General features: G+C 46.2%; 1 protein-coding gene across 10 annotated transcripts in view; it reads right to left on the bottom strand.

Moving 5' to 3' along the window:
• Positions 1 to 13,614, bottom strand: part of CELF4 (CUGBP Elav-like family member 4) — an 860,601-nt gene that overhangs the window by 77,064 nt on the left and 769,923 nt on the right. For all 10 annotated transcript variants that reach the window (XM_019496109.2, XM_059725306.1, XM_019496111.2 and 7 more), the window contains exon 8: positions 10,676 to 10,825. In XM_019496109.2, coding sequence (XP_019351654.1) covers positions 10,676 to 10,825 — 150 coding nt within the window. The remainder of the gene's footprint in view (positions 1 to 10,675; positions 10,826 to 13,614) is intronic.

The raw sequence follows: 13,614 nt of genomic DNA, 5'->3' as shown, positions 1-13,614 counted from the left end.
AGCCCACTGCAGGCAATAGAAAGGTCCCCCATTGAGGCCCTTGACCTCGGAGGAGAGGAAGGCACAGGGTTTTAGTACTTGCTCCTCTTTGCTGGGGCTTAGATGCAATCTCAACCCAAGCCACTCTGCACAGACTTGCAAAGCAAGCATGGTCAGCATGAGGCCAACCCAACCCAACCCAACCCTATCTCCCCCCTCCAGCAATGAAACCTGCAGCGAGGCAACACTTCAGCAGCTTGGGGCTCTTTGAACTAGAAAACCAACTTAACTGTTTCTTTCCCTGACTGGACCCCTTAGAAAATGGCTAGGAGGCTGACCAGTGGTCAGGAAGTCATGTCTAGGAATAAGTGCCCCAACTGAACCCAGGATTTCTGAAACTTGGGTCCTTTAGCTCAAAGGATGCATCAACACAGCAAAAGAAGGGGTGAGCTTAGCATAGGTAGCACACCCAGTGCTAGCTTGCAAGCTTTAATTTAGTTAGGACAGGAAGCAGAGGTGCTATGACAACTCTTCACCTGGACTGTCAACTGGAGGTCATATACAGGGTCTCCGTTAGGCTTGTACAACCTGTGCTGAAGTCCATCCCACCAAGGTTGTCGCTGCCATTCTTGCCCATCCTATCTAGATTAAAGCTAGCTCAGGTGCACTTATCCATGCCCTCTTTGCTGTACAGATGGGTCCATTGGCTTTTAAGATCCTCAATGCTCAAAACACACACTTCCCTAGAGCTGTGCCATACGGATGAGCATCACGGCCACCTTATATTTCAATATACCTAGATGTGAAGTGAAATAAAAGTGAAGATAGGACTGAAATAAAGAGTTCCTATCCAGTTCCAGCCCTCCCCAAGGCTTGCTCATATTTGACTGTTGGCAGAGGGGAGCTTCGTCTCTTATTAAAATTCAAAATGAACAGGGGGGATCTGAATGATTTCTTTGTCCTCCCAGAGGAGAGTGTGCCAGGCTGTGTTTTATTACTCACTGCAGTGCATGCCCAATTAACACAGGGTCTGCATTTCAGTGGGACAGAGTCCTTGAACATTGCAATCTCTAGCATTACCGGGGCTCGGCTGAGGGAGCTCTGCTCGTTGCTCGTCCCCGTTCTGTGCTGTTACACTCTTCCCCTTGTGCCTTCACCTTTCACGCAAAGCTCCAGCTGAAGGGGGCCTGGTGAAAGATGATGGACTGACAGTCCCGAAAAAATGACAGGCAGGATTCAAAGGTGAGATGTAAGTTAGAAAACCCAACAATATGAATTCCTCATAGTTGGCTCCCCTAGATTTTACATGGACTCTGCCGACATGTTGGAAAGTCTGAGCTGGCATTACATAGATGCTGGGTGCATCTACATGTGCAATTAAGATTTACATAAACACTGGACTCCATGTGCAATTAAGGCTATTTGGCTTTCCTGCACATTAAATTTACTACCTGCATCTGCATAGGCAGGTAGTAAATTGACTGCGCAGTAGACTCATTTACTGCACAGTAAGCACTTGCATGTGTAGACAGTGACACTTTATTGTGCAGTAGATTAGTCTACTGTGCAGTAAAGCATCTTGTATAGACACAGCTACCGAGGAGCTGGAACAGGGTGGAGGAGACTTGTTTGCAGCTGAGTCCCGACAGCCCGAGTGGCGCTGGTAGACATTTGTGCCGCTGCAGTCAATGTTGCTAGGCCAGTGTGCAGCAACTCAGTGTCTGCCCCGCAAAGTCAACGATACTGTGAAAACAGATGCTAACAGCATCTTTAGCTGTCAGCTCAGGGCAAGACCCTTATCCCAGGATGCTAGACAGAGGGAAGGAGATTGCTTCTATATTAATTTGATCATTTCAATATCTCCAAGGGGAAAAAAAAAATCCTGCTTAGATACAATTGGCCAAGATGACACAAGGTGACCATGGCAGATAACCTGCCATAAACCTGGAGACATAAAACAAGCCAATGACCTACTAGACGACCATAAACATAAATTTAACGAAGGCAGCACTTATTCATTAGGCAGAAGTCAAGAAACGACTCCCAAGTCCTTCAAAGAAAGTAGATCTGTTACTGTCATTTCCTGACTCCTTTGCCAGATGCCAAAAAAAAAAAAAAAAAATTAAAAAACCCCGAGGATTATTTCCCAAAGTCAGAATGAAACACTGGTGCTTTAAAATGAACACCAGAAAGCTTTCTCACCACCAACACATTTATCCATAGAAGGTCCACTTTTTACAGGGACACATCTAGTTTTTAGACCCAACATTTAGCTTTGTAGGAGAGAAAAAAGGGGAAGGATGGAGCATACAGAATGCAATACATACATGAAAATTAGTGCAATTTTTTTTTTAATGGGCTTGCATTATTGGTGACCCCAAAATAACTTCTATGAGTGAGTCAGCAGCCGGGGTCCACGAGAGAGAACAGGCGAGACAGGAAAAGGCCTGGGTTTTGCTTCCACTTATATCGGGGAAAATAGGAGGAACGGCAATGGGGTGACACCGGTGTAGATGAAAGGATGGAGGCTGGGGCCTTATCGTGTTCCCAATGAAGTCAGTGGGATTTGGATCGTTCTCTCAGGTGCGAGCCCCAGTTGGAAAGCATAAAGCGTTGCAGGATGCCAATGTAAAGTTTGATCTGTGTGCAACCCATTCCTCAGACCCTACCCTCTTCCCGCCCCCACGTTGCAAGAGCAGGACATGGGACAGCCACAGCTCTTGAGAGACCCAGAGACTCCTCTTCAAGGAAGGCTTTCAGCTTCATCTCTCCACCCCCTCCAGTCATGTCCCCATGAACTCCTCCAAGTTTTCTCAAGCTTTATCCCCTAAATATATTACAAGGGGCTGTTGCTTGCATTTTCAGAGCCTTTGCAAGGCTTTGCCTGTCCTCTTTTGGGAGTTTTACAAATATATCAACCCGAGAGGTTATGCTAAAGTGGCTTCTGATGGGGGCATTGCGGGGTGGGGGGAGATCAGAAAAGCTGGGCATGCTCTTCAGTCTACGGGAGGAATATAACAGCAACAACAATGACAACAATCCTCATATTAATACTAATAATATAAAAAGCCGCTCTGCAAGGTCAAGATTAAAATAAATAAATAAATAAATGAGTGGGAGGACGCTATTCACCTTCTCCTTAAATCCAATTTAAATCACTCTCTACAGCCCTAATCTATATCCATAATTATATCATTTCATACAACAAGCTTGCGAGAGGTCTTAAGAAATTTATGTAGATTAAAATTCATGGGTGCCATAGTACGGATTCCATATTATTAAGATTGATTAGGACAGCTGATGCTGTGATTAAAGAAGCCGGCGTTTACTGTTGTAATTAATTAGGTATTCAGACACAACAATAACTGCAATAACAGAAAGAATGTGCTGATCCGGCAGAAAACAACCACTGATCCTGTGTTTTATGTCCCCATTTTGTCTCCCAGGGGCCGGACGTCACGCTGCCAAAGGCATGATGTCCCACCGTTTATTTGCCCTCCATGCTGGTGAAGTCACACAATCCAGGGGACCCATCCTTTTCGCCTCTCCCCTGCAGGTTTGCAAATCCACACCTCTGTTCACATTCAATGGCAAGAGTAATAGGGTCCGCATATATGGTCCAATTTGAATAAGTAAGAGGCCTAGTAGCTACCGCCTTCTATAAATCAACATAATTCACCTCTAGATTGATCAGTAGTTACTGGTTGTGTTACAGCCATGCCTCTGGGCCCCCAGTGTGTTGGACACTGGTCAAAGACATGGCGAGAGGTGGTCTCTGCCCCAAGGAGCTCCCAGTCTGAAAAGCCAAGACCGACATGGGAAACAGAAGCAGACGGCAGCGATGTGCACCATGGGTCATTGGCACAGCCTGGAGAAGACCGACCCAGTCTCTGGATTTATTATTATTGTTAATTTAATATGTACACTGACATAACTCTGACAGGTGAATCAGCTTGGGCCTGTCTACAGGGTAGTGGTAGCACATCCTAGTTGGGACGTTCCCTAGACCTCGCCCCCAAACCCACTACAAACCCAGCAGGATGCTAGTGAGGCTGATCTGAGGTGATTCCCAGGGGTCGTTCACAGCCTTGTTGGAGACTGAGGTTCAAGAGCATCCATAGAGAAACCCTCAAGCGGGCTCACTATCATACTGGAAACACATGTAGAAATGGGTGCATTGGACAGGACCTGCTTTCACTGCGGTGCAGACAGACTCGTAGGGGCTGCACTGCTCCAGGCATTGTGCAAACAAGAAATGGCAGCTGTTGCTGCAAAGAGGTGATAGTCTCAAAAGCCAAGCCATGGCATGACAGTGGGACACATTGGCAGCTTAGTACGTGGGGTGACAACACCTGGGGAACCACAGTGATATGCATAAGTCTTTGCCAATGTGGAGCAGTGATCCCAGCTCACCAGTTACCCGGCCTTTTGCTGTGTGGAAGATGGAGGAAAAAAGCTTGGATGAGGCATTGGAAGGAGCAAAACAAGCAAAAGCCCAGGTTAAAATTTGCAAACAGCTTGTGTGACTTTGGAGCCTGTGGTTGACTTCAAAAGTGACTGAAGTCCAGATCTTTAAATCTATGTATGCATCTAGTTCCCACGGCCCACCCTTGACAAGTCTGTCTCATTGAAAGTCAATGCATCCGACGTACCTAAGACTCAGTTCCTCATAGGAATTTATAGGTACCTAACTCCTACTGAGTTCAATGCCCACCAGCCTGCAGGAGTTAAATACCCTACACATCTTTGTGGATCTAGTTTTTAGGTGCTATGGAAAATGAGATTTAGGCTCCTACATTTCTTGATGCCTTTGAATATGCAGCTGGCACCTATTGTATATGAATGCCTTCTCCCAGTTCAGAGGAAGAAAATGTTTTCGTTGCAGAAAGGCTTTGGAAAACTGACTTAAACAGCCCCCATTCATTACAGCTGAAGTGTGAATGTTGGAAGAACATGGCATCATTAAAGTAGTTGAGGTTACATCTGAAGTTGGCAAATTGTTATTATATTTTTTAATGAGGGCATTCATTTATTTATTTTTCCTGCCGTGAGTGGTTTATGGCATATGGCAGATTGTTACAAATGGGTGAAATAAACACTTCCCAATCGTAATGATGTCTCAGGGGCTCACCGCTGCTCAGCTGTTGCGTTTTTAGAATAACCAGAACAAAACAGCAAATGGAAGGGTCTCGGCGGGGGTTTGGGAGGGTTGAACAGAGCGAGTCTGCATCGCAGGAGCCTTGGCTTCAGGGGCTTTGCAACCTTGGCACTGTTGGGGGTGTTGGAGGGGGGACAGGATGGGGGAAGGGGCAGTGGATGGGTTACTACTGTGGGACTCGGAAAGTCTCGATTTTGTTCCTGGCATGGCTGCAGATTTGCTGCGTGACCCTGGAAAAGTCCCTTCCACCTCCAGTGCTTCTATTTCCCCTCCAAACTTTGATTGTCAGCCCATCAAGGGAGAGACTATGTTGGTACCGATGGGCTCCTGGTCCTGCTAGGGGCCTCTCGATAGGGTCTGTATAGTAACAATAATGGCTGGAGCTGGCATCCTATTAGCAATGGTTGAAAGTGGTTGCTTTAAGGGTCTTGGATTGGCTTCTAATGGTTACGTTTCGGCAGCACAAGACCCTCCACCCCCAAACTGACATCTTTATGGATAATCTCAGCAGAGGCTAAAAACAAGCCATACCTAAAGGCCTGACTGTCCAAACACACTACCAGCCAGTCCTCCTAGGGCTGACAGAGCCACAGTCCAGGGTGGGGAACAGAAGCTTGCCCACTTCCTAACCAGGATGCACCAGTGCTGTGAGCAAAGGGAGGATTTTGATGCATGTTGAGGGGTGAGGGACTATAGTATGTTTCCAGCAGCGAATAAAACCCAAACCCAACCCTACCATGGTGATGCAGAAGAGGCAAAGAAAGAAACCAACCAATCTCGCTTCTCTGTATACAAAGGAATTATTAGTAACAGAGAGAAGGGATTAATTGGACTTATCTGCTGCCCATGATACCAACAAAGACCCAAAGTAATTCCACCAGGGAAAATGGTGTCACAGAGATCAGAGCAGTAGAGGTGGATGGCAGTACAGAATCTGGTCCCTTAAGGAGTCATTGTTACATATAAGTGCAAAAGAAGCACTGATTTTTCAGGGTGCATCTACACATGCACTTTAATGCACATTAGCCTATTTTAATGAGCATTAAAGCATCACAAAACCCCCATTCTCTTTAGCTAATGCACATTAAAATAATCTAATGTGCCTTTTCTAGTACCTCACAGTAAGTCTCAGGGGCTCCCCGCTGCTCAGCTGTTGCATTTTTAGAATAACCACAACAAAACAGAGTAATTTTTGTAAATTTAATGTGCATTACCTAAAACACATTAATGAACATGTAGACGCAACCTCAGTGCTTATCTCAGCCAAGTGCAGCCCATGTTACTACAGTTTACCCAGAGCACGTGAGCACTTTGGCACGGCTGTGATGTTGTTCAGATCATGGCACAACCGATTATGCTTCTGCTCCGGTTACATGTTGTGACATGTTGCCATGCTCAATAGTGCTGTGAACTGAGGCTCCCAAAAAGTGAAGGCAAGGTGGAAAAATTAAAGGCCAATCACAAAATGGGCTCAGATGAGTGTAAATGGAAAGATTCCCCTAGGAGGAGAGCTGGACAGAGTCCTAGACACTAAGGGAACTGCAGGGCAATGTGCTCTGGCCAGGCTCTGATGGACCTGCAGTAGTACTGCATGTTGTACCTTGTTGGGCCGTAACAGTTCAGTGTCAAATCAATGCTGCTGCAAGCACTGGGGCTGTGAACAGAGAAACAGCAACAAGGGGACTTGTGTTGCCTCGTTTCAAAACCCACTTGAACCTTGTGGGTTTAAAACCTTGATCTGAACACTGTCAGGCTCATATTCCCAACCCCTCTGCCCAGGGAGGATATTGAAAAAGAGCACAGGGATAGAAGAGGGAAAAAATCAGTGAAAAAATAGGAGGGTGGTAATTGCATGGGAGCAATTCTGCTTTTAATGTTGCAAAAATATGGATTTGTGGAGAAATACTAGAGCTTGGACACACGGCACATTTACATGTGTGCAACTTAAGCTGGTTTTGGACAACTGGTGCAAATTAAGCTGGTTTCAGACAACCGGTGCAACTTAAGCAGGTTTTGCTTTAAATTGTATTGGTCTTGAACAGGCAGTGATCCTGCTATCTGGGAGTAACTGCATACAGTTGGTGGCAATGAGGTGACAGATGAACAAGCCTGTTTGCTTTGTGGACTATTCTGAGCTAAGCTGCAGATGCACAACACATACACATCATAGTTTTCCCAGGATAATTCTACAGATTTCAAGTAAGTTACACTAGTATATATGGTGGTCAAGCATTGGACATGGCTACATAGAGAAATTGTGGAATCTCCATTCTTTTCAAGAGCATGATAGACAGATACTTGACAGGGATGGTTTAGTCAGGGATGAGCTTGCCTGGAATAGCGGGGCTGGACTAGATGACCTTCTGAGGGCCCTTCTAGCCTTATTTTCCTATGATCCTATAGTATGTCATGTATGTCATGTGCTACAGTGATATAAACTCACAATGGAGGGAGCTAGGGGAATAACTGAGAATAGGACTGGGTCATAAAATACAATAGAAGTGGGTAATTAAATAATAATAATATGTCCCTGGCTGGTATTATTTTTAACCAGAATTTTGCTGGAACCTAGAGGTGGGGGCAAGCTGAGTTGTGCCTTAGACTCTATTTTTGTATGATTTTTGAGTGTACATGTGGTAACCCACCCTGTTTTAATCTCCTATTACACTTCCACACAGAAACTCAGAACCACTGTAACACAGGCGGATGCCAAGAGTGGATGTTACAGAGAAGAAGACATGAAATCCCCTAGGGAACAAAGAGGTAATAGAATATCTTATGATATAATGTCTTCTTAACCCCAAGAAATTAGTGCCTGGCTAATAAAACATGAGGGACTGTGTCATTTGTATATTTTTACCCCGTCTAACATAACAGTGGGCCTTCTCATTATCACCTATGGATGTCTCATCCTTTTTTTGAAACCTGCTAAGCTCTTGCCCCAGTGATACTAGTAGCAATGAGTAAAGTTTTGGATGGGCCTAGAGCTGGATATGGGGCCGATAGGACACATGCACACTCTACAACCATTCAATCAGCTGTTGGGAAGCCTCAAATATAAGCCTTTGTGCTGGTCCCATCTCAAATGATGACAAGGAGGAGCAAAGTTTAGCTGGAGTCTGGTCCACCGGAAATCTGTTGTGAAACTCCATGTTGACTTTGATAAAGGCAGAGCAAAGTCAAGGTGTTGTACCGGGGGGTTCTGCACAGGGCTATCATCTAAGCCAAACAGTTTGCCACTCGTCACCAGCAAGGGCAGAACAGCCTTGCAGGGGTTTGGGGTTTTGCAATACCTGCTCGGGGCCACAGCAGTTTCGTTGGCCAATTTTTGGGGTGTTGTGAAACTTGGTTGGGTTTCAAAAACCTGTTTGCATTTCTTAGGAAGACCTGTGGCTTCGATTAGGGGCAATGAGACACGTGACTGGTGTATCGACCCTGCCTTCTACTTGACTTCTGACTAATACACTTAACCATGTCTCTCATGTATCTCTGGAGGCAGCAGCCTGGGCTGTACAGGCCATAAAGATTCTGGTTTGAAAAGTATTTTACTGCTACCCATCTTACCGCCTCCCACGGAGCCCCCCTTCCTGGGTAGGTGCAGTCCTTGTAATTCCTGTATAAACCCAGTTTTCTTCTCATTCCCAGTTTCTTCCTATGATTCTCCTGCCATGCCTAGATGTCAAATCTGTGGGCAGGTCCCTGCGGGGAGAGGGCCTTGCTGACAGGGCAGAGCTCCCTGGGGTGAAACCTCACACTTTGTTGCAAGATGAACTCAATGCATATGCCAGGGGACTTGTGCATCCCCCACCCGCCTCTGTCAGCTCCTTGTGTGCCCCCACTTTGTTTCTGGGGCTAGGTGTCTCCCCAACACCACAGCTGCTACTCTCCATCCCCATGCCAGGGGCTCAGTGTAGCCACTGATTCCTCTAGCCCCCTATGCCGGGGGCTAAATCTACTTTTTGCACCTTGGGTGTTACATTGGGTCAGGGCCAAGAGATCCCAGCCGTGCATGGAGTGCCCTAATCCTAGGCACAATATAAACATAAGGAGATGAACTCCCTGGCCTGAAGTGCAGGACAGTCTCAGCTCCCAACCTTACAACTGCTTATGCATGAGTTCAACCTCAACACCATGGCTTAGTACAGACATTCAAACAGCCTGAGGCTGAAACAATTCAATCTTTGCAGGTTTGACTAAGCTGTGTAGACTGAACCAAGAAGCAAGTAAACAGACATTCACTTTTGATTCTGGAAATGCAGCCACATGCCTGCAGTGGCTCAGGCTAGAAGCTGGGGGTTGCTAGGACATGCCTCCCTGCTTGGCTGGAGAAGACAGTTTGAGCCAAGGCTAGCCCACCCACCCTGCAAGGGGGGAGTTGTGGGGAGGTGCAAAGCATCCTGGGATGCTGGGGGACTGAGAGTTAACTTGAATCTGGAGGGGATCTGGGACAGAAGTTCAATAAACAGATTTAAGCTAAATCAGTTAGGCCTGATACGACATCCACCCACGTTTATCTTATACCAGTTTCAGCCATTTTGAAAGTGGGTTATGTGCACTGAACTTCTGTTGTGTTACAGATTTGAACTGGCTTCTGATCACTTCTACCAGTTTATGTGTAATTTCTGTCCTTAGCCCACAAGTAAACTGCACTGCCTTCCATGGGATTCCCATATGCCTAATGTTAGCATATGCATTAATATTTGCCAGATTTTCAGGATATTTTTTCAGCTTCATTGACAACCCTTGGCTCTCTCTTTGTAGCCCTTGCAGTGATATGACCTAGGAGACTACACAAGTCCTTCCTGCTTCTGTCTCCGAAGACATTTTTTCCAGACCATCAGGACTGTTCCCAATAACAATATGCTCATGTAGTCTGAGAGACTGGCTGAAAGGGAATAACCATGTTTAGAGCTACGTGCAACAGGCTTTTTGGCTGTAGGATCTGACTGGGTGTTCAACTTTCTAATAGGCTAGATTAATCTATGAGTGCTCGGGGGTAAAACATTCCTTCACCAGCTGGTGGTTAGTATTAATTAGTGAAATTTATTTAAATCATTTTTTATTGTGTGTAAAACTGGCAAAGAATGCCTTCCCAGCAAATATGGAGCTTGGGGGGAGGAGAGCTGGTTATCAAGAGACAACCACACTCCAGAGAAATAGTCACACATCTGAGTCTTGTGAGGTGCTGGCTCCTGGGTGAGTATATCTGCAGTTGCACCTACTCATTTTCTATTTGTGTATCATTTTCTCTCCCATATTCACTGCCAGAGCCTGCAAACCCAGTCCTTTGTGTCGGTCATAGCAAATAGGCCATGGACTGAATGGCTCTCTTCAATGCTGGGTGGAAGCACATTCATAGGGTGTGGCTGGACCTGTTCTGTGGACCCATACATGACTTCAGTCTCCAGAACATCAAAGGGGACCAGGGCAAGACTATGACGAGTAGGTAGGTGAACCACATTGATCTGCCCTCAGTACTGAACCATCTTAGCAGGGCAGAAGCAAACAAAATCTGAGACTTATGGAGGTCTGGCTTACCTGGGTAAGGGTGGATGCCATTAGCAAACACGGCTTCTGCAGTGGGCTGCCCATTAGCTTGTGGTGGGAGGCCAGTGAAACCATTCACCCCAATTGGAGATGGGATGCTAGGCACAGCTGGTGCAGTGATGCCAGGAGGTGTGCTTCCACCTACAGAGAAGGAGAAAAGCCACAGATGAAGAACTCGATAGGCAGTGACCAATGCATCCAGACATTAAGGTTGTCTTGGGAGGACCTGTAGGAAACCGATAGATAAGGTAACAAATGGAGGACAAACCCTTTGAAAGGTCAAACCCATCCAACAATGACATGGACAACATCTACCATCCCAGGCTAGACTGGGCTAGGTGGCTCAGGCTTGGGAAAACTTAACATGGGAATCATTGGCGAAGTGTTCTTAGCTCCTAAAATAGGCTTTGTCTCCAGTGACAATCGTCTTTGGACAGACCCTTGCCTAGTGTCAACTGGCCAACCTTGGTGACTGTGGGGTCTGGCCGTGTTTCTTTTCTCACCACTGTTTGGTATGAAGATAATACATCTACACAGCACAGGGCAGTAATGCAGAGTAAGACCTCAGCCAGCTCTGCATGCCCTGGCTCTCTGCAATCAGAAGCAATGCAGCCACATTTATGTGGTGTCGTGTCTGGGCTAATTCTATCTATCTATCTATCTATCTATCTATCTATCTATCTATCTAGATAGATAGATAGATAGATAGATAGATAGATAGATAGATATTTGCTCAGGTGATGCAATGCATTCATACAGCTTTGCTGATCCTGGGTCTGGAGCAGAACCACTGCACATCACTGCCTTGCATCATGTAGCAAATATACAGCTGTCCCTACATGGCATGGTATTGTACTGTGTAGACACACCCTGGAAAGCATCTCATCTCCGTTGGGTTTCAGTCTTGAAGACACCAGCCTCTGGTTTTAACCGAGTCCAAAGACTGCATCTCACATGACCCAGCCTCTGGGACTGTAGTCTCCAGCATCAGGGATCCTCGGAGTGGCTGGCTATGAAGCTAAGAAACTAGTCCCAGAGGAAAGGCGATACATGCTGGAGTTTGTAGCCTTATTGCAGCCACATGGACAGCAACAGATTTCTGCCCAAGCTTGGGTTGGTCCTTAAAAATGATGGTCCCTGTGACTGCCAGAGAGACAGCCAGCCAGCTGAATTCAGAGGTGAGCTGCTGCTGCTGCCTGCCCTACAGAAATACAGACCCCTCACACACCGATCCCAATGTAGGTACAAAACAAGGTCGATCCTGGACTGACTTAATCTCATATTTTACTGCAGCAAACAGCATTGGTTTCAGCTTCTCCTTACACTGGTGAATCAAGGTAGCTGCACCTGCTAACTTTTCTAATGCCAGCAGGGCCCAGGGAAGTCTGGAGGGAACCTAAACTGCTGCTGCTGCCTTCCTTCCTCCCCCAACCCTGCAAATCACTCCAGCAGGCTCCTCCTAGACTTCCTGAGGCTCCTGTCCACTTAACAATGCCTCATTCACCCCTCTGCCTTTGTGCATCACATTGGAATTAGGCAGCTAAATATACCAGAATAAAGGACCAAAAAGGCTGTAATTTTCACATCACAGGTACAGAAGAGAAGGAAAAGCAACAAGTACAATGGGTGGGGGTCAGAGAATAATGATTCCTTTATCTTACACCTCTTTTCACCAACTCCTACTTGCTTGGCAAGGAAGCTGGGAGAGTGCAGTGCTTACACAGCAGTAGGTGGGAAGTGCTTAGGTCTAAATGAGCCTGGTTCCAGTTCTCTCTGCCTTTGATTGTGCTGTTTATTAAGGCAGTGCTTAGGGGTGTCTGGTGAGATCAAAGACCCTGGGCTGCTGGGTTCTGCATAGACACCAGACTCAGGAAGTTTGCAAAGCAAACAGGCAAGCCAGACACAGGGCAGGAGGGGAAACAGAGGCACAGAGAGGGGAAATGGCTTGTTCAAAGCCGTAGCAAAGACAGGAACAGAGCCAGCTCTCCTAAGTCACTGTCCCACTGACTTGTAGACCACGCTGGGTGCGTCTACACGAGATGCTTAATGTGCATCTAATAACTGTGCAGTAGCGCATTGCAGCATGGACATACACTCTTGAGCAGCATTTTTAGGCTACTTCACAGCAGCATCGCTAAAAAGGCATTCGCCAGCGCTACTGCGCAGCAACGAATTATTGTGCGTTTAGTGAGTACTTCATTAAGCAAGTACTCAATGAAATGCGCAGTAACGACAGTGCATTCATGAACATGTAGATGTGCCCCATGTCTCTATCTAGTCTATAAAGTAAGCAGTAACAACCCATCTAGCAGGAAATGAGCTGAACATGGCCTTTCCAAATCCTTGGGATCCCTTTGCTTCAATTCTACAACCAGGCACAAGCAAAAGTTGGGGCTACTTCCCTGCTTTTAATGGAGTCTCCTCATCTTTCCTCCCTGCCACAGGTAGCTTATTAAAAATATGTCTGAAGAGCAATTTTCCTTTAGTTTCTGGACCAGATCACATTATCCAGGTGTCAGGTGTTATCAAAATATTTCCCAGGAAAGGACCACCCCACGCTTCTCCCCCCCCACAATTTTATTTTAGCTGGTTGGATATTATGTTGTGCGATCACTACCCTTTGGGCACTTTGGGGGGAAAAAAAACAAGCGGTTTTCAACAAGCACCAAGCTATGCTTCCTGTCTCCTTGCCACGGATGAGGGAAAGCAGCTTTGTTTAAATGAGTGGAGTCCCAGCCCCTTGCCTACGGCTACAAGTGCTGGGGTACAAGTGGTATAGAAGTCCCTATGTCAGCGGTCCCCGATCTGTGGTACGGGTATCACCAGGGGTACACAGACAACCTGCCAGCGGTACACATTAACAGATTTATTATAATTACTTTATATGACAAAAATTTGCTGGTGGTACTTAAGTTTGAACTGAAAAAATT

Source organism: Alligator mississippiensis, chromosome 3 (assembly GCF_030867095.1).
Source record: "Alligator mississippiensis isolate rAllMis1 chromosome 3, rAllMis1, whole genome shotgun sequence".
NCBI lineage: Eukaryota > Metazoa > Chordata > Crocodylia > Alligatoridae > Alligator > Alligator mississippiensis.
The sequence above is the reverse complement of the archived record's forward strand: the minus strand, read 5'-3'. Positions and strand labels throughout refer to the sequence as shown.